We start from the raw sequence: 21,640 nt of genomic DNA on the forward strand, positions 1-21,640 counted from the left end.
CAAATAAACTTCATGTCATCATCAGCATCATTTATGGTCTTTCTCGCAGGTGTAGGAATGTATTCTGGTGAACATCCATTGTTTCCAGCTAATGTGCAAGCGCTGTGGAGCAAGATTGCCATAACCGCTATAATGACAACAGCTATGAATATCATCATAACAATATTCCGCGGTATCGGCACTATAGCGATGGAGTCGGTTATTATAAATGTCATGGCAGATCCATTTGAGGTGAGCAAAGGGGCTTTTTTTTCGTGTTCAGAGGCTGCAGTGGTGCTGTGTGTGTGCTTATTTATTAGCTTTATTCATTTTTTGCTCACCAAATAGACGTCCAAAAATCAAATCATCTGCGGTAAAACATCTGTTTGCCCACACTAGCTGCGTTGCACTGCCATAGTCCACGCTGTTGGTAAGCACTACCTGAGCCAGGCGGTGCTGGTGGAACCATAACCTTTCTGCTCGGGGGTGTAATGAGAACTCATGAACGTCTAATCAGATCTGTGTGACCTTCCTCGAGCCCTAATCATGATGGCTGGCAGTGAACACACTGATAATGCACTTCAGTCCCAGTTATCAACAGATCCACACTCCCCTGTGGAAAGGTGTCGCAGGAGGGACTGTGGCTGCCGGGAAAAGAAAAAAAAAAAAACTGTCACTCAATTTATGTTCTTGATTAAATAACAAGACATCAGAGGGTTTGTTAAAGTTCTGATTTCATGGTGCTTTGATGCAGAATTTCTCTAAGACGGACTGGCGAACTCTACACGTTGTGTCCCCGCCTACCGCCCTATGTCAGCTGTGATCGGCACAGCTCCCCCCCATGACACTCATGTGGAGGATAAAGTGGTCGATTGATGGATCGATGAAAATACTGAACCTTTTGATCCCGTTATTTTTTAATAACTCGGTTCGCAACAATTTGAAAAACTTCCTGCGAAAATGTTTTCCCGCAACAAACATTCACTCCGCATCTCACTGCTAATTGTCAGACTCCTGCTTCGTTCTCTTATAAATAAAAATAGTTTCTATAATCTTCCTTATAAATCTGCTTTGCCTTCCCGTGGTTTTGTGTTTGCAGCACGGCAGCCATCACTTGAGTCTGCCAAGAAGACAGCATCGTGCCATGAATATTCATGAATGAGCATGACATTTCCCCTGCATCCTCTTTATGCCAATGACTAATGCAGCAGAGAGAAGGGGAGCCTGCATGTGCAGATGACTACGAGGCTTGTGCTCAGGCCTTGTATTTATAGAAGGCCCTGTGCTCAGCAGGTACAGGCCAAAGCAAATATTGTCTTGATAAAATTGAATTATGAAAGCGAAAAAGTCAACACGGTGAGGGAGATGCATGATGATGGGGGAGGAAAACAAGGATTTCAAACGTCTGAATTCATCGTGTGTGGATCGAAGTTGAGACTTCAGCTGTGTTGAGACTTTGTTCTAACACATTTTTAGAATTAATATTGAACAACAATATTTGAGCAGGACAAAGAAAACACAACTGAACATAGGACCTAAATCACATTTTAATACTCGCATCCATTCACTGACAGAGTCATGTGTTAGTTCTTCTTTTCCACAGGGTGCATTTTCGATGTGCAGTTTCGCACAAGGAAAGACGGACCGTTCAAAGCACTGGGACAGCCTCCGGGACACCCGGCCTTTGGACGCAGTGTGGGTCAGTGTGGAGTCACACCGTGTGTTCATATTCACTGCAGGAACGGAGGGACGTGTGTCGACTCGGGTTCATCTGTGTAGTGAGTGAAAAGAGGAACACGTTTGAATTAATTGTCTGATTATTTAAAATGATTCCACTCATAAATTACACATGGTGACTGAACAATTCTGCATAATGTGATCTGTACGAGTGTTGTGATGAAAAACTTCAAGAGCCTTCATGTGATCAGGTACACAAAACAAGGCGGGAATAGTGCACATGCAGCACCCCATAGCATCTGACTGTGTCTGCGTCTGCAGTTGCCAGTGCCCATTTGGATGGAAGGGAGCTCTCTGTTCAGAGACCGTGTCTGTGTGTGATGTCGAGCACAGTCCCCCTCCTTTGTGTGCCCGCGGCTCCACCTGCATCCCTCTCCCAAATGGATACACCTGCCAGTGTCCCCTGGGGACTGTGGGGCTTTACTGCGAGAAAGGTTGCATCTCTGAACCCTATCATTGCACCCGCATATGTAATCGATGCACATAACGGGACGAAAGAGCGTCGCCATTCAATTCTTTAACTTGCTCTCGTGTTGTGCACGTTCAGCTGTGACCATCAGTGATCCGTTCTTCAACGGCAACTTGTCGTCGTGGATGTCGTTCCTGAGACCTGAGACGATCAGATACAGGACTGTTGTGCAGCTGCAGTTCCAGCCTTTGTCACCCGATGGCATCCTTGTCTACACTGCACAGCGTCTCGGTGGCCAAGCTGGTGAGGACACACTCCATAATTAGCTTCATAATGAGAAACAAAACACTATGTTGAATGTGTTGTGCTGCCACTATTCTTCTATACATCTGTCTTTCTGTCTGTCTATCTGTTGTAAGAAATATGGTAAGACAGGGGAATTAAACTGATCAGTTCATCAAAAACATTTGGAAATCAAAACATGAATCTACTGGGTCTCATTTTGACTCTCAAGATAAGATAAAAACACGTATGCAGTAGTAAGATGACACATTAAAGTGGCATTTAGTGTGACGTACACTTATGCTTTAACAATAGCATTGTTAAACCTAGACTAAAAACCCTCATTAATGTCATTAAAAACCTGTCTTCATCCTACTTCTCGTAAAAACACCAGGTTTATTCAAGACATGCTTCAGCATTACATGTACATGTAACTGACGGAAAGATTACTTAAAATGTGACCAACTTTTTAATCACAACATTCCATTTCAAATGCCAGAGCACAGAATTTGACAAAGCTGGCTGTGTCCTGACCTTTGCACATTACCGCGTACTGTATATTAAGCCGACTTTTCTTTGAAACTGTGAAAATACATTTGTTTTTCTTCTTCTCCCAACAGGAGACTTTTTCTGCCTCTTCCTGAAATCTGGGTTTGTCCAGCTAAGATATGATCTGGGGGATGGCACTCACACTCTGCAGTCTGCAGACAAAGTGGACTTGCATGGAAGTACCTGGCACACGGTGAAGGCCGGCAGAATCGGTCACCGGGGCTTTCTCAGTCTGGATGGTAAGGAGGTGAGAGAGAACGTGACTGAAGGGATGACCTCTCTTGATGTTGCCACAGACATCTTTGTAGGGGGCGTGTCCACCCTGAGTTTCGTCTCCGCCGATGCAACTGCAGGAGAAGCAATGGCCTTCACAGGTGGCATAAGAGAACTTGTAATAAACGACCAGGAGCTCGAGTTAACAGAGAGGGGGGCAGTTAGTGGAGCAAATGTAAGGGACTGGGATGGGACAGCTTGTGGGTACAAGGTATGCCAAAACGGGGGTCAGTGCACGGCAACAGGAAGTCATTCATTCACATGTGACTGCCCACCGTCATGGACTGGCTCTGTGTGTAACCAATCCGTAACCTGTGCGAACAACGTCTGCAAACGCGGCTCCTTGTGTGTTCCATCTACTGTAACCTCATACCACTGCATCTGCCCCTTAGGAAGGGGAGGGAGGTACTGTGATGCACTGACGTCCACACACACTCTAAAGTTTGTGGGGAACTCGTATGTTAAATACTTTGACCCGAGATATAACACGAGAAACCTGAAAAACACGCAGGTTTCTTTCAGCTTCAGCACAAGCTCAAATGTCGGTCTGATCGCGTGGATGGGAAAAGCCGAACACGAAGACGACGACTACCTCGCAGTTGGCCTCGAGAATGGTCTCCTAAAAATAACCGTGAATCTCGGAGAGAGACTCTCCCTCCCGTTAATATTCCAAAATTATACACTGTGTTGCAATCAATGGCACAATGTATCCGTGTCTTTAAACAGCACTGTTATTCAGGTGTTCCTGAACAGTAGGAGAATTTTTTATGTAGACGTGGACCCATTTGAGCGTTATGTGGCCTTAAACTACAGAGCTCATCTTTACTTTGGAGGGTTTGAACTACACAGAAATGTATCGGTTATCACCTCTGGATTGTTTTCAAAAGGCTTTGAAGGGAATCTTAGGAATGTATATTTGTTTGAAGATACCCAGCCGTTGAAATTTCTCAATAATAGCGAGGGTTTTAATGTTTATGGGGAAAATTTGTAGTTATGTGAATTAACTCCTTGTAGGTGAGAAGTTAGTGTCATAATCTTAACCTTGCTGTTATTTGTTCACCCTCCTACAAACTTGCAGATTATTATATTACTTGGATGTAATTAGTGTTTCTTTTGCCGTGCATAAAAAGACATGCAAGATTTTATAATCAACAATAAAAAAAAGGATTAGCTTTATTACGAACTGTACATAAACACACAGTGCAAAGGCACACTCCATCTCAAACGTATATTACAAGCCAAAATGTACATACTTTTCAATAGAAAGTAAGTTTAAAATATTTAAGAAACTTAAAAGAAATAAAAATTGTGGGGAGAGGGGGGGAGCAATGCTGCTGTTTAGATCTACCTTCTGTGAAATGTTTTCTGTTACATTCATTCAAAACACTGGAAATTAAACTTCTAATCTAATGGTCCTTACATGTTACGGCAGGACTGAAAATATTTACTTATTTGCAGCCAGTACAGCAGCTTAGTACAAAACATGACATGTATAATAAAAAGCTTAAAAAGTTTAAAATGCTTCATCATAATTTTCATCTTTGTCTGAAGTATCTTTAACAACCTTTACTGTCCTACTGAAATGTCGTCATTTTGGCTGTATAACATAGGAAATGGCCTATAAGCTGCATAATGATGTATAAAATAAACAATTAAGCTGATAGCAGTCCTTCTAGCACTACTTTAAAAAAGCAAAATTATGAATAATTGTCTTTAGAACTTCTCCGTCCGTTCTCATAATCAGAGTCACGTCTGTGTCTATGTCTGTCCTTGTGGCGACTGCTGTATTCTTCGCTGTGGTGCCTTTCTTTCCTCTTCTCACCATACTCTGCGTGTCCGTGGTGTCTGCTCCTATCTCTGTACTTGTCATCATGGCTGCGATCATGCTTTTTTTCCCGCTCCCGGTCGTGATGGCGGCTCTTTTTTCCATGATGAGAGTCCCTGTGGTGGCTGTGCCTCCGCTCTCTGTCCTCTGTGTTCCGTGGCCTCTCCCATGGGTCACTGTATTGCTCTTCTAGTCTCCTGTGGTCCTTGGCCAGAGATGATGGTGGTTGCTCAGATTGCTCAGAGTAATTCTCAGGGTACTGTGACTCAAGTCCAGGAACATGTGAAGTACTATCCTGAGCCCATGGTGTACTGTGGTTCTGATCCTGGATGTTTGCATCAGAGATTGTGTTAGGTAGTGGGCCGCTTGAGTCGTCGAAGCTGCCAAGTACCTGAGGCTGTTGCAGTGGAACTGGAGCTGCACTGTTGAATGCTGGGGAAACTGGTGCTGCTTGTGGTTCCTGCACTTCAGGGGGAGATACTACTGGCGTTACAGCAGTACCAGTTTGGGCCATGACAGGTTCTTCCTTTTTACATGTAATCACTGTCTGGATTTGTTCCTCAGGCTTGTTCTTGGCTTGAGAAAGCTGTAAATATCCTTGGTGAAATGTTGTAACTGAATCATGTCTAGTGGAGCTCAACACAGGAACGGGTTTAGGAATTAAAGGAGCTGGATTGCTGGCTTTATCCTTTTGTAGCACCGTTGTTTTATCTTCAATCACACTGGAATATGCTATGGATTTTTTCAATATTCCACTTAAAGGTTTTGAGCTATTTGTGGGATCTGAAGCGGCCTGGGATTTTGACTGTGACAACAAATTCCCTTCAGATGGTCCTTTTTCAGCTTCAGACAAAAGGCCAGCATCCTCTTTGTTTGCTGAGGCAGCACTGTTAGTTTCTGTCCCACTTGGAGATGCTGACAAGCTTGCCAGGAATGCTTCAGTCGATACATCTGGAGGCTTATCTTTGAGAGAGATATGAGCCCCATGGGTCGCTATAGCGACATCTTTTCCTGATAAGTTGTTTGCAGCTGATACATCAGTCGGGCTGGAGAGCTCAGGTTCAGCTTTAGCAGGTTTAGCCTCTTTCTTTTTGATGACAAAGCGCTCTCGTGATGTGGCAGCTGTTGGACTTTTAGTGTTTCCAGCTGATGCATCTGTTTTTGGAGATGGTTGGATCTTTGGGTTGTCATCTGCTGTTATTACAGGTTTTCCGCCAACATCTGGCAGAGGTGGTAACTCTCCTCCCCAGCCAAGTAACACACCTGGAAGAAAGCGCAGAGGTTTTTGTGATTCCTGGTTGGTGGTTTCTTCTGATGCAGATGGTTCTTGTAAAGTCTCTGTGACTGGCTCATCAACATGCTCAGTAGTGTTAAGTAGTTTGTCCTTCTCATTTTTAGGAGTAGTAATCAAGGTAGAGAGAAAAAACTTCTCGTCCTCCTCTGATGCTCTGGTTTCTTTAGTGGAAACGGTGATGGGCTTGATTTCAGGAATAATCCTGGCAGTTTCATTCACATCCACAGGAAGAAAATCCCTTTTTGGTCTCTGGCGAATTATGAGTCCGAGAAGAAGGTTGGCACGGTTGTTTTCTAAACCTATCAAAGTAAGAGATAAATTAAGTTTAAACGATCAAATATGAAAACAATTATAATAATGATGCATCTGTATATCAGTCTTGCATTCAGGTTACCTGGCCCATCAAAGGGAACAAGCTGATTTGGAACTTTTTCAGTCGCACCCAACGGAATGAGATACATGTCCTTCACTTGTTTCCGGTTATTAGACACCACCCCAAAACGCCTACGACTGCTGAAGTAAGCATATAAAAGAGTGTAGGAAATCTCATCTTCATCGGTCTCAGGTGAGAAGCGGATCAGGCACACCTCCTTTAATGAGATAAAAAAAAAAATTGCATCAGTAAAATCTTCCAAGCATCAACAATGACTCTTAAATGCATCACGTTACAAAGATTTTAATAGAATTAGTTATAGTAGTACTTAAAGTGGAGCTGCTCTTTATCAGATGTGATTGTTATTGTTAAAATGTATGGTTTAAGTTATATTATACACTTTTGATACTAAATGTATGAACACCTTTATCTTTATAAACCACACATATGGCCTACTGGTGTGTGGCAGTGTACAGGATCCAAAGGCATTATTTTCGTACTATATTATTTTGTTGCTGTGTTCAGGACATGTTCCAACTGATAAAAGTCTACTGTGAGTGATGGTAACATGGTGACTGAGATGCATATCTCAGTGCAGACTGTGGCTGAGAGGAAAGTGTGTGCGAGTGTGTACTGCATTCACACATAATCTAGCAATGTGGCACCTCCGCACAGGGTTGTGCAGAATAACAAACAATGAGGAAATTATGTTTTCTTTCTGTGATTCACTGCTTTGTTCTTGCTAACAGCACACCCCTCTTTTATTTCCCTCTCACAGCAGCTACCACTGCTGCTCTCCAACTTCTAACGGAGATCTACACAATCCTGCACTATTTAACTTAAAGGTGCTATATTCATCTTCAGAGGAAAATCTCCCAAAACTCACTTTTGTTCCAGTTGCCCGAATCTTCTCCAAGTAATCCCAAACCGTCTGTGGACTTATCCTCCCGCCGACTTGAATGCTATCTGGAAGGTCCTATTGAAAGAGGGTGGGAGTGTGAATATTACTGTCAGGATCTTTCAACAGCTGTTTAAACTCTTATGTGAGGTTGCTTCCACTTTACCTCGGTCAAGTTATCCAAAATGCCAGAGATTGGGAAAGCTTTTGTTACAAGCTTTGCCACTGAGTGCATGTGAATGAAACCTCGCCACATGCACTTCAGGTTGGAAAGGAAAGAGGCCTCTTCATCTCGCCCAGCTACATGAGCTGACCTGCGACAAATATAAAACACAGCAAGTCTGCAAAAAGGAGTTCCACAAGAGTCACGGGGTGTCAGAAATAATGGCCTACCTTGCTTCATGGCCTGACTGGGCGTGTCTAAAGCTCTCCTCTAGAACACTGAGGTGCAAGTCATCATCATCAAGTGATGTTGTTGTCGAGCTCTTAGTTTCTTCCGTTTTGGCTGACTGCCTTCTGACAACTGTAGTAGCGACCACTTTGGTAGGCGCTTCTTCCACAGGGGGCGCCATTCGACCTTATGAAACAAAAGAATTAAGAATGAATTCAGTAGGTCCCAATCATAACACATTTTCTAGTCCCCTAGAAAATGAAGCTTGAAAGTTTGTAGACAGATCTTTGGAGATCATTTTTGGCTCAGATCAAGGTTTACCTGTGCAAATTTTGCAGTGCAGGTCAAATAAATGGGACTTGTGTTGGTTGGTAGTGTCTTTCTCTTCTTTCTTGATGGTCTCTGTTTTGTTCTCTGAGGTTTTCAGAGGTTCTACTAACACTTCTGTCACTTTGGGCGGAGGATCCAGCTGAGAAAAATTGGGAAAATAATCTATAAAACACATCACCTTTATTTGTTTGTAAATGTGATGCCGAGTAATTTTTGATGTGTTCCTTACATCTTCAGGCTCAGGAGCTTTCGCTGGTTCCTGGCTTTCAATTTCAATTTCACCCTTGTGTGTGATCTTAATGATGGGTCGTCTCTCTACCTCTCTTTGCTCCTTTTCAATCATCTCAATAGTCTGTGGAAAAAAAAGGATTTGTATGCTTTAGCTTAAACCAAATACAAACACATGTAAAGAAACGTATGAAATGTATGTTATGGAGATTAATTTCCATTGCATAATTATCGATTACTCTTGTAGATATCTGTGCGGAAGTACTTACATGTCGGTTCTCCCTTTGTCGCCAAGCAGCCAATTCTTTTGAGGCCAGTTCCTCAGGGCTCATTCGAATTAGATTGCTTGGTGAAATTTCCCCTTTTAAAACCCTCTTAAAAAGGACCTAAGTGATACAATTGATAAATAAAAAACATTGAAATACAGCAGCAAGACACCGTACACATGAATCTGTTGTTAAAATCTGTTAAAAATGGTACTTACATTATTTTTAGAATCTTTGAGGTTAAACATTAAGCTTCTGTATTTGTTCTTGTATTTATTGTCTGTATCTTTAAACAAGTGAAAAAGTTCTCTCTCTGTCTTCTTGGCGACTTCAGAGGCCCTCTCCACTGAGATGCTCAAATCAGACTCTTTCAATCTAAAAAGCAGAAAGTGCCACATTATTAAAGTCACATTGTTAACAAAAACACTTGGGAGTACAATGTTAATATCAGTCTTAGATATTGAAACACTTACCTTTGTGTGAGGATTTCTTTCAGCGAATCACGCACATTTCTCCTGACTGCCTCCACAGACACAGGTTTCTTTGAAGCTGTTTTACTATGTTTGTGGTGAGAGCCTGTAAAAACAGAATCAACATCTAGTGAGCAGGTGAGGAAATATTATGTCACCACAATGATTATAAAATGCTAAGAGTTCAACAAGGTGGTTGAAATTAAATTTAAGAGGTTATGTCGAACTACAGAAGCTGCTTGTATGAAACCTGTTGATTTTCCACAAATCTTAATACAACCCAGCACCTTCTCTCCCCCTGAACCAGCAATACCTGCGGGCAGTGAATCACAATAGTTGCAAAGAGGAAAGAAGAGAGCAGAGGAGGAGGAAAGACTGATACTGACTCAGGTCTGTGTTCTTTATTCTCTCTTAACTTCATGCAGTATTGTGATGTCTGTTACATTATTTATGCGACTGACACTTTGGATTTATTTGCTGAAATATTAAATAGATGAAGTGACTTTAATAATGTCAACTTCACTGTTGCTTTAAGTTATATATGCAAATCAATCAAATCTGTTTTGAAATTCTGTTATCATTTCTCTATTGTCATCTTACAATCAATCAATCGATAGGATAACGACAAGTACAATACAATAATTACAAACCTGTTTTATAAGCTGTATCTCTGACATCTGCAGAATGCCTTCTCTCTGGATCCTATTTTAGGAGAGAAGTTAAAAAAGAAAATTGCAATTAATATTACAGGTAATGAAATGAGAACATATGACATATTGTAACCCCTGAGCCAGAGTAAAACACGAAAGATTAGCTATATCTGCTACTGACAATTACTTTCATAGTGTTTAATTAACATTTGTTATATATTTTCCTAATCTTCAAATGTCTTTTGTCCACAAACCAAAGTAGAGCTGAAACAATTATTCGATTATTAATCGATTACTAAATTAAAATATTGATGATCGGTTTGAAGCTTGTTTTCATTATTAAAACAAGATTTCTGATTGTTTTAGCTTCTTAAATGTGAATATCTTCTTCGTTTCTTTTCTCCACATAACAAAGAAATCATTAAAACTCAATCATTTTGGTTTGTGGACAAAACAAGACATCGAGAACATCGTCATTTCCAGGTTTAACAAACACTGATCAATGTTTTTTTTGGTTTTTTTACACATTTTCTGCCATTTTATGAACCAAATGATTAATGAGAAAATAATCAACAAATGAATGGATTACGAAAATAATCTATACACTACGTTAACTACACACCCATGTGCAATCCTCGTACAAAGTAAATGCAAAAAGACAACAAACCATTGGGTAGTGGTTACACTGACTATGTATAATATCAGAGGATGAATTATCTGAGGGAACAAATACAATGTCTGAAATATTTACATTTCTTATACAATAATCTTATGATATGGGCTAATGATGACAGTATTTACCTTTCTTACTGGTCTGACTGACTGGTCAGAGGCGACTGTCTGGGAGGGTCCTGGTCTGGGTTTGGGAGGCAGTTTATGATCCTGAGCCTCTGCCTTAGCTGGAACTTCTGGTTTGGTTACACTTGGGGGCTCTGGCTCCACCTTTCTGCTCTCTTCCTCACAACACTTCAAGCAGACATACATCTCGTCCTCCTCCTCCATTTCACGTACTTTTGACAGGTCGAGACCAACGCAGTCCCCGTGAAACCAGTCCTCGCAGCGACCACAGCCAACCATGAACCTAGACAAAGTACACAATTAATAAGGTGTGTTTCCAACCAAGTATTGTTAAGTCATGTTAACCAGAGAAAAGAGCTGGAGACAAACTGGTCTGTATCTAACTGTTCAAACACTGCCTGCTGTGCCAAGTAAATGCAAAACAATATTATGCTTATTGTTCTAATAATGCCTTTACATTGTACTATTCTTTACTATCTTTAGGTGAAGAGCAGCACTTACATGTTATTGTGATGTTGCTTGCACAGACCGCAACAGTTGTTTCCATCCCATACAGTGTCACTGTTAGCAGGTTGCTCCTCAGCAGTTTCCTTCTTAGCAACAGGTGCATTATCTGGAATAAACAGCTGCGGCTCATCCACAGAGATACTTCTTACAGTTTTGATTTTCTGTTTTTGAAGAATCTTTTCCAGCTTTTTCAGTTTGGACTTTTCCTGCCCTCCTTCATCAGGTGTTTTTACGGTTTGACTTGGGCAACTGAGAACTGGATGAGCCATCTCAACTTTGGGGCCAGAATGTTTGGTTGGCATCTGATGATCACCGACACGGTTGGCTGATGGTGGACTCTTCTTTACAACAGAGCTTGGCGACTTTGGTAATTTTGGCTTCAATTTACCATCTCCTGTATCCTGCACCTTGAGCAATTTAGTAGCAATCTCACTTTGGGCATTTTCAGTGGGCCTTTTCAGCGGTGACATGTCTTTCTTTTCTTTAGGAGATTTGATTTTGTCCAGGTCACCTTTTTGGATGACATTTGATGGTGAAGTGGGAGATACTTTATGCTCCTTAACTGTGGTGCTTGGTTTACATGAAACTAAATCCTTGTTCTTGTTTATGGTCAGTCCTTGTTTCGACTTCATTACATTTTTGGCCACAATCGTTTGCTTTCCCTTACTGTCACCCTTACATACAGACGTGTTGTTGTTCTCATTGCATTGTGGCTGTTTGATGTCTTCTTTCTCAGTCTCTTCTGTGACTATCTTCTGCTCAACAGCAACACTCTGATTGTCAAGCTTTGTTTCCTGTGTGCAGGGGCTCCCTTTTATTGTTCCATTAGAAGTCTGCACATCATTAGGATTCACATATGGGCCCAGCCCAAGGGCTAAATCAACAGCAGTGCTCTTCTCAGTTGCATCCACCACTGCCACAGTCTCAGATATGGGATTCTGCATATTAACAGTATCATCTGATAACACGGCAAAACCTACATCGCCACCATATGACATACCATCATCAAAGGGAGCGGATTGGGTTGTATCAACGTTTTGTGAATAAGAGGGTCCTGGAAGCAACTCAATCCTGTAACCCCCAATTGTAACTGTCAATCGTCTCAGTACAACTGAAGGACTCATCCATAATCCACCATCAAGATAATTAACATTGATACGCCCTCCCAGAATTAATTCTTTCTTTAATTGGGTGCCTTTAACTCCATTATCAATGAGAAATGACTTCTGTAGCCTGTTAGCTGGTTTACTTCCTGGTCGTCCTCGGGTCATGGTTTTGGTGGTTGTGTTGGCAGGTTCTGGATCACAACTATATTCTGTTTCAACAAAAAGCAGCAAAATGTGTCACTCATAACATTTCAAGTTTAATGACTTTATATGGCGTCAACAGAAAGACAACACCAACTTACCAAAAAGTAAATTACTTGGACGTTTCCTAGGCCTGCCAGCAGGATGCTTGACTTCTGTAGTCTCTGCAGCTGTCACTTCACTGGTGAGACCTGCAGGTGCTGAACTATCAAGGCCTGCTAACATAAGGACAAAAAATATATACATATAGTAATTATTTCTCTTTGTATAAAATATGAAAGACAAATATTTCACTCAAAAATGTGGCACATTTCTGATTATAGTGTATATGTCTATCACTGTCATTTGCACATTTTATGAAAGGAACAGAAGCAAATAACAACTATTATATTCAGCTCCCCAAAACATTCACCAACCAATTTGTGTCATGATTTTTGTTCATGATGTTTGAACAGTGATAAAATACTGATTGAAGTTTAATGTAAGCAAGTATGCAATGTACATGCTTAAAAGCTTACTTGTGAATGAGTAATATTGTTAAGCAGCCAAATGATGGCTTTGAAGTTATCAGCATTTAATCAATAACTGGAGTCAGAAAAACAAGCATAAAAGACCTTTTTACCAATTTTTTTTATCTGTTCACATACCTGTGGCAGTAGTAACGGGAAAAGCAGGGTCCTCATTGTCCAGCAGGTTGAACTGAGAGCTTGCACAACCAAACATTGGATCTTTATCACTGAGCATATTCTTCAGCGAATCGTCAAGTCCAAGTCCTGTCCCAATCTCATTACTGGCTCCAGAGTCCAAATTTTGACCTGTTATCGGGGAGTCATCCAACTGGTCACTGGGTATTAAATGATTTAAGGTGTCCACACTATCCATGAATGCTGCTGCCCTCCTAGATGAAAACAACATACACACATAATGTAGGGGAAGCAACAAATTGTTATTACAACTACTGGAAAGTATATAGTAACAACGAAGTTTACAATACTTTATGGTTTGTAATGGATGCTGGCAGGTTATATTATGCATAGGACAGATAATACAGTTGTTGAAGGTAAAGAGGAACCTCTAATTTCCTCCATCAGCTGTAGATGCCATACGGATTAACGACGGCTCAACGTTGCTAGCCTTGATCTTTTGGGAGTAGTCCGTTATTTTATCACCCATTATCGTGTAGCGCAGGCGAGGTTTTAATCATTTTGTCAAAGTGCAACAACACTATTCATATTACCACTTAATAAAGGAAGATAACGCTAAATAATGTGCAAATAAACAGGGATAAAAAAAATAATAATAAGTAGAGCTGCACGACAACAGTAGGCCAGTTCCCAGCAGCACATACACCAATAGCACAAGCTCCTAAACTATCACATGGACCGATTCGAAACTATGAAATAATTGATTTAATATCACCCAATTTAATTTAATTTAATATGCTTATCAAAACAAAGTAGACGAGGCCATACTCTGCCACGAAGTTGATTGCTAGTTAGCATGCTAACGTGGAAGCGCGGCTAACAACGTTATGTTGTGGCAACATGACGCTAACTTCTAAAGGGAGTCGCCACATGGGGACTCGTTGTTTTAAAGATTGTTGTTGTTAAAAACGACACAACCATTGATAAAAATGTGTCTACCAGAAAAGCTAACACACGCAGAACGAAATATCTGCATACTGAGTTACACAGCACGATGCTAAATCTGTCATTCGGGTTAGCTAAGTCGCGTTAGCATAGGCCTTTGATGCTAAGTTTGTTAGTAGCCTGAGAACTGATGCGGGCACGCTGGTGTGCATTTGGTCCAGCGTTTCTATTTTTCGAATACTTAGGAACATTTAGGTTTAGACAAATATTAAACTCGTACTTCTCTCTTGCTGCAATGCCGTATCCAACTCGCGTAAGGTTTACATGCTAGCACAGTTGCTCCCAGTAACTTCCTCCAACTCCGCCGTGTTTTGCCCCAGTGCTGCAAAGCCCCTGACAGGCAGCGCCGCTTGTCACGTGGTTTGTGTTTACAGTTTCATGGCAGCGACAGCAGACACAACTTACTGGTCCACAGCAGACGAAACTACGTTCGAAATCATGGACAATTTTAGACCATAACGTTCACAACATATGCACATTTGTTCTGCCCTGCAGCCCTGACACACACATTAATTTCACACAACCTCCAGACATGATATATCTAGTGTCTAGTCTTCATTTTAAATATTAGCTTTAAATTAGTATACTATCACATGTATTGTATAATAATTGCTTTTCTTAGATAAAGTACTTAAAGGTGCCATATGTAAGAATGTGGTCAAAAACGGTTACTACATTCAAATTCAAAATGCCAAGGTCTTTTAGGTATTGTTTTCTGACGTAACTGGCAACCCGTGGTTGCTCGGCAGCTGAGACTCTACTGACTGCAATGATTGGTAGATGGCGGTAGATGGCGCCACATGCCAAAACATGATTTGCAGTCTGCAAAAGATTTTTTTTAATGCAAATATTTTGGCTGTACTGTTGTTGTTGGTGAGTTCAGTTTGTTATATGAACATTATTCCTGAGTCTCTGTGACATATTAGGAGGATTTTATGGCCAATTGCTTTAGATTTATTACATAATGCACCTTAAAGTCCTTGTTACGGTGTTTGTAACTGCACCAAAACACCAAAGTGAATTCCTTGTATGTCGATCCCTACCTGATTCAGCAGTTATTCAGGTGATATACGCCATTTCCATAAAGCAACAAATTAAAACAGTCAACACTTACATTCAAATGTTTATTTTTTTACATTTGATTCCCACATTGCAGCATTTGTAAGATAAGCACCCCCGTAGGAACTACAAAGTAAAATAACAAAAGTCCAGTAAATAACACTATGACAGGAATCAACGATTCAGATGAATAATATTTAAGATACTTCAATTGATTTAAATCTACATTTCTATAAATGACAGGCGAAAAAGAAATGAAAAATGTGTGCATTAAAAAATATGAGGGTGTCAGATACAATAAATCAATATGTCACGCTTCTGTCTCCACTTCAGTGAAATATACCATGTAAACAACAAGTAATTCAATTGACCGAGGAAGAAAAAGATGCATGTATGTATAAATCAGGGTTTTTCTACACCAAGCAGCCACTGTTTCACAGACAGGGCAACAAATAGGTCAAAATAGGTGGAGGATCATTGTGAAGCTGTTGTTAACAACAGCTTAATGGTGCTTGAAGAGCACTGAAGACGCACAAACACAGCAGCACTTTGTCCTTGCAAACAGCAATGCTGTTTATTTTTATACAGCGTGAGGAATTAGACCTGTCCGTTTATCCAGGACACAGCAATACCTGGTATACACAGCTGAAACATGGGGGTCAGCTGTATGTCCCTGAGTCAAGTGCTAACCAATAAAACAAGTGTTCCAGTGTGTGAAATATAAGTGAAATCTAAATTGGAAATTGGAGATAAAATAATTATACCAACATTTGTATACATAATAGAATTAACTTTAAGTGTACAATCATCTGATTGTATGCATTGTTGTTAATCATTACACCAGAAGGACCTCAATGTTTTTACATTAGCCCACAATGGATAAACTAAACATCTTATTAATGATATGTATATAACAAAAGTCTACGTAGGATCGGCTGCAACATCGTCGCTGCATCTTACACACTCTACCAATTTGATGAAAGGCATTCGGCAAATGCAATATTTGTATATGGGATATGCAACACGGATAACTAGGCAATGGACTACTTGCTCCTGTCTCCAGGATTAAAGTAAGAGAACCTAACCTTTTACAACTACAAGGAATATACAGAAGAAAACACTTATTATTATTATGATAATAAAACTGTTATTCTTGCAACTTCTCATTTAATCTTGCATTCGGGTCTAATCCATACCACAGAACATCATTTTCCACAGCTGCCCAAGCCATCCGCTCTGTGGTAAATGAGGCTGCCCACTGCCCTGATGGAGTCACTGCAATCGCACCACCAGCACCTCGCACGCGCTCCCCCATGTACCGCAAAGACACGTTTGAAGCGTCTGCCACCGATTTACCTGTATGTTTGTGTTGCAGGAGAAGAAAATGTTAAATCAAAAACATGAAAATAGTTGCTTTTTCTCTAACTGCAAACGAGGAGTATCTTTTTTTTTTTTTTTACCTTGTTCAACATGTGAAAGAATGAGTCTGGCCAGTGTGACTTTAAGAATGCACTCTCCATGACCAGTACAAGATACTGCACCAGTGAAGTTGTCTGCATATCCTCCAGCGCCTTTTTAGGTTGCCAACATGGGAAAAAAAACAACTTTTTAAGAATGGGCACTAGTACGGTGTGAATTAATAACAAAAATATCCAACGTGTAATAAGTGAAATTAAAATGTTTTATTTTGACTGCAGCTGAGTAAATAAATTCATACCAATAATTGGAGAGTCTCCTACTCTGCCGACCATCTTATTTCTGATTCCTCCAGTTGACGTTGCACATGCAACATTACCGGCACAGTCCACAGCAACTGCCCCAACAGTATCATGGGCCCTTGATTTAGAAAAATAATGTGTCATTCAAAGTAATAGATTAAAAAACCTGCACATCTAGTAAAGATAAGTCAAATGTGTCAGGTTCTTACCACTGAGAGTTAAAATCCTCCATCACTCCATTAACATACTTCTTGCGTTTCTCCCATTGTTTCCTCTCAAACTCGGTCACCAGTGTTTCAGTGGGCACTGTGGCCATCCCGATGCTCTCTGCAAACATGTTCGCACCTCTACCTGTCAACATGATGTGGGGAGTCTGATGATTTTCCACGGCAGCACACGCATATGAAAGAGTTGAAATAGAAAATGGATTTGTAATGACATTCTCACTAATGGGTGAAGCCACTCAGCTCATTGCACACAAAAGCTGTTTTGCCATTAGAGACATTCTCGAGAGGTAAAATCAATATCAATGCATCGATATTAAGAAAGGCCGAGGAATACAAGATGACACCTTCTCCATCACTGCTCGCGCCAGCGACACCGGGTTGGCAATGTCCTTCAAACAAGACACAGCACCACTGGCAAGTGTTCTCCCGTCCATGATAACGGCATCCATCTCCACTTCTCCATCAGCGTTAAGCGATGCTCCGTGCCCTGTAATTAAATATCACACAAGCAATAACTTTGTTCTAGTACGGTCAGTACTGAGCAATTAAAAACAACAGAACAGAATATACTTTCCAGATGTCATGTATTCAATTTTGTGTTGCCTGCTACATCCTCACACGTCCACAAGGTGGTGACATTGCACAACAGCAGCAAAAGAACACAGTGTGAATGACTGATGACGCAAAACTGTGTTAGTAAGGGATGCTCACCGTTCTACACCGATTCACTAACGACGTATGAAGCACCAGACGAGACGGATTAGTTTGTAGACATAATCTATGTAAATTTGTTTTCCACAGACTTCATCTTGGATTATTGCGGGATTATGAAGATGAGCACCCATAATCTGGGGGATGACATCGCCCCTGTTGACCATAATCATCCAGTTTCTTTATGGAGCCTAGAGGATGTTGGCATCGCCACCAGCAGATGGAGACAGAGGTGACTAAATTATCGAAGAAGTGTGTGACATGTGGTGGAGTTGTTTGTTTGTTTTACAGTAGCAGTGAAGCAGGAATACACCGCAAGGAACATTTTGTGTACCTGCGTTGAACACTGGATTATCCTCCAAAGCTCTCACAGCTGCTTCAACAGCATCCACTGCGTTTCCTCCCGTTTTCAGCACAGAGATCCCTTTGCGTGCTGCAGCCTTGACTCCATTTACAGAGGCCTCGGCCAGTTCATCTGGTATGGCCCATGCCCCGCCGTGTACGACTAAAACTCCTGACATCTTTAAGTTACTGCAGGAAAAAGAAACACAACAGTTATTTATAATGAAATAGTGGAAATATTGGTTGACTAATGTCCAGACAGACTTTTCCCAGCATGTTTGATGTTTAGTTACACTTTTCCTATTTGTTATTCTAGATGAATAATATACTAGACTACACTTAAAAACAGGCAATACATCTGGCAACTCGTCTCTTCGCCAGCTGGTTTCAGCATAGAAGTGAAGATGTTGGATAGATGTTGTGCTGGGGGGAATTATAAGGATCAGATATATTCAGTCTGTCAAGTTTTGCGATATATAACGGTCAAACTCTGTGGATTTCAAGGGTGCAATGAACTCTGACAGATTAAATCCAGCAACGGTCCCGTTAATTTTTGCTGCATCTTATAGGCTGCCAACATGGCGGTTCATGGGGAGCAAAGGCCTGAAACATCCTTTTTCGATGTTCCTTTTTTGATCTACTGACCCACATCTATTTATTTATTTTTTTTACCTCAAAGGATGTTACTGATTATTATTTATGGCATGTGTGTTTTTGTTTGTATGTTTGTTGTTAAGCAGCAACAAATTTCGATTACATTTTCAAGGTATGTTGGATATAGCACAAGGAAGAAATGATTTGGTAGTGACCAAGACATGGCTCGGGAGTCATATGTGCTTATTCTCTAGTCATTACTGTTCTATGTAGTCTTTTTCCTCCTCTTTTCACTTGATTTCCATAAAAAGGCCTTTCAACTTTTCAGTTTTTAGAAGGAAAAATATGTAAATGTAAATAACTGGTTTTTTTCTCAGTATCAACACATTTGTATGTGCCACAAACAACAGTTAAAATGAGGTATAACATTTTTGGCTGCACCAGCTTGAAAAATTATTAGGTAAAAATTGCATGGAACCTTCATAAAATGAACCTACTATAGGTTGAATGATTATTTAACATGATGCAACTTCCAGTTGATTCTCTCTAATCTGTCAGGACGTGTTGATATGACGTCACTACAGTGAGTCTTTGAACTAGCAGTCGCTAAAAAAAAGACGTTCGTTTACTCTGGACCATAAACACTTTCATGTTTTCTGTTCGGGTCAGCGTGAAAAACACAGGCGATAATTAAATATCTGCATTTTTCCTACCTTTCCAAATCCTCACATTTACTCCCGCGGGAAAAACGCTCCGCCATAGTCACGTGGTTTTGAAGGACTTGGCACAAGTGTTTTTTTCTTCACTTCCACCCTTTCATTGCCATGTCTTCCGAATACATTTCCGGTCTGGCATTTCAAAATAAAACATGTGGCGCTGCCCTAACTGAGTTTGAACCATCTTTAAAGGGATAGTTCAGGGTTTTGTGCGTGTGTGTGTGTGTGCGTGCGTGCGTGCGTGTGTGCGTGCGTGTGTGTGTGTGTGTGTGAGTATGCTGCCTAACATGGATGCTTAACAAAAGGCTCATCATATAAAATCTAATAATTCAATAATCCTGAAAAGAACTTCCGTCAATAAATTTTTTTTTTCAGATGGAAACCACTCACTCTGTTCCATTTCACAATTCTTTAAAAAAAAGTTCATTTTCAACATTTAATGATACCTCTTTTTTCTAGATTTATCTAGTTATTTTATCCATATATTCGCCATACTAGTTTGGCAAAGGCAGGGGTAAAGAGGCAAAAAAGGGGTTGATTTATTGCTTTGGTTTTGGTCCCAAAAGCAAAAGATTGTGTATCTTGTTGATCGCTTCCTAGATTTTGAAATGTGCCTTGAGTAAAGAGTAAAACATTGTAATCACCCATGATGAACACAGTAAGAAAAAACCTCAGGGACACTATAAATAAATGAAATGTCAGATCTTCACCCTAAACAATGCAAGTTAAGGACTAAACACAAATCAAAGAAATAATAATGATAAAATAAAACAAACACTATTAAGTTACATTAGAGTTAAAGCTAGAGTAAATACATTTCAAATCCTATTTATTAATGAGAAGTTACTTAAAATACTACAACAAATGAATTCAGACTCAGCATCACATGAGTGCAGCTAGGAAATGTGTAATGAGACACTTTGGCCACTAGAGAGCTGTAAGAATCCATGTAATAAATGTAATATTATAATACTGACATATAATGTCTAATAGAAAAAGAGATTGCACTAATCTTTCCCATGCACATTTCTATCTTTTAATTTTATTCCACCAGCTTTAGATTAAATCCGACAGCCATTATATGAGATTACAAGATAAAAAGCATATTAACAGTCACAACCGACATCAGCATGGGTCATCACTCAAACAGCAGCAGGCTGATTAATCGTTGAGTGGCATTACATCAGCCAGTGTTTGAACCAAGCAAATCAGCAAAACAGCAGCACAGTCGCTGGTTTTTGTAAAACTGAAATTAAAGTCTTCACTCATTTCAGAGAAAAGAAATGTTAATGAAAAACATGCAAATTATGATCAATAATTCCTTCTAGGCTTAATTGGTTTTACGCCAAGAAGATATTGGTTATTCCTCCTGTTTGCAGCTCTGTGGTGCGTGTGTTTCCCGCATATTAAACTATGCTTCAGGTTTATATATGGGGATATAAAGACTGTTTTTTAAGGTGTTCATAAATGTGCTCCTACTCTGGCCACTCAGGGCAGTGTAAGTTGGATTGTTAGGTCAATAAGACGTAAATGTGAAATGGATAAATGTGGAATCGTTTTCTTAACATGCCAAAAAAACCTGGTGAAAAAGTAGACGGAGTCCACAATTCTCCAACGTAATAAAGACATTGACGCTATATATATTTATGTTGAAAATCGATTGTGCAAATGAAAGTTTATCATATCTTGATTAAATATCCACTTGGGCTCAGCATATTCTTTATACGTGACAATGATTAGTAAAGTCAATTAATCAATGGGTATTTCTAACTAAAGATGGATCTAAAGAGAAAATAATCGGTTAATAAAATTTCTTGAGAGCTTCAGTTTTCTGAAAGCAACTTCATAATGAATATTCATGTCTAAAGGGAAATATTTATTTTATGAATCTTTACATTTATGTATATGTAAATATCATTTACACTTTGTCACTGAAGCTGATTTAAATAATTACATTTCGGTGCTTTGAAGTTGTATAATTTGTTGTTCATAATGTTATTTAAATTGTCATTCCCCAAGGTGTCCTTTCTGTCTCCTCCTTGTGCTTTGAGAAGATTT

At 40.1% G+C, this 21,640-nt stretch overlaps 3 protein-coding genes across 3 annotated transcripts in view; 1 reads left to right on the plus strand and 2 right to left on the minus strand.

The window, feature by feature from the left end:
- eys (eyes shut homolog) overlaps positions 1-4,220 on the plus strand; it is a gene marked incomplete at both ends in the record, with an annotated part of 153,601 nt that extends 149,381 nt beyond the window's left edge. Inside the window, 4 exons of the mRNA XM_083897393.1 lie at positions 1,583-1,757; positions 1,978-2,150; positions 2,264-2,428; positions 3,028-4,220. Coding sequence (XP_083753519.1) covers positions 1,583-1,757; positions 1,978-2,150; positions 2,264-2,428; positions 3,028-4,220 — 1,706 coding nt within the window. The remainder of the gene's footprint in view (positions 1-1,582; positions 1,758-1,977; positions 2,151-2,263; positions 2,429-3,027) is intronic.
- A 228-nt stretch (positions 4,221-4,448) lies between these two features.
- phf3 (PHD finger protein 3) lies at positions 4,449-14,537 on the minus strand. The gene is made up of 16 exons (XM_083897942.1): positions 14,436-14,537; positions 13,214-13,464; positions 12,668-12,784; positions 11,254-12,574; positions 10,756-11,035; positions 9,955-10,006; positions 9,308-9,410; positions 9,053-9,209; positions 8,838-8,954; positions 8,570-8,692; positions 8,332-8,479; positions 8,013-8,196; positions 7,786-7,933; positions 7,608-7,697; positions 6,743-6,938; positions 4,449-6,647 (listed from the first exon to the last, which is right to left on the minus strand). Exons 2-16 carry the CDS (start codon positions 13,446-13,448, stop codon positions 4,927-4,929), a joined length of 4,992 nt encoding a protein of 1,663 aa, XP_083754068.1. The 5' UTR covers positions 13,449-13,464; positions 14,436-14,537; the 3' UTR covers positions 4,449-4,926.
- Positions 14,538-16,421: 1,884 nt separating this feature from the next.
- On the minus strand, positions 16,422-19,660 carry LOC310933825 (isoaspartyl peptidase/L-asparaginase; the record flags this gene model as incomplete). The annotated part of the gene is made up of 7 exons (XM_083897395.1): positions 19,580-19,660; positions 18,265-18,461; positions 17,564-17,706; positions 17,202-17,365; positions 16,992-17,110; positions 16,735-16,845; positions 16,422-16,630 (listed from the first exon to the last, which is right to left on the minus strand). The coding sequence occupies exons 1-7, from the start codon at positions 19,624-19,626 to the stop codon at positions 16,422-16,424; spliced, it is 990 nt and encodes a 329-aa protein (XP_083753521.1). The 5' UTR covers positions 19,627-19,660.
- Between the last annotated feature and the right edge of the window lie 1,980 nt (positions 19,661-21,640).

Source organism: Microchirus variegatus, assembly GCF_963457635.1.
Source record: "Microchirus variegatus genome assembly, chromosome: 11".
Lineage (NCBI taxonomy): Eukaryota > Metazoa > Chordata > Actinopteri > Pleuronectiformes > Soleidae > Microchirus > Microchirus variegatus.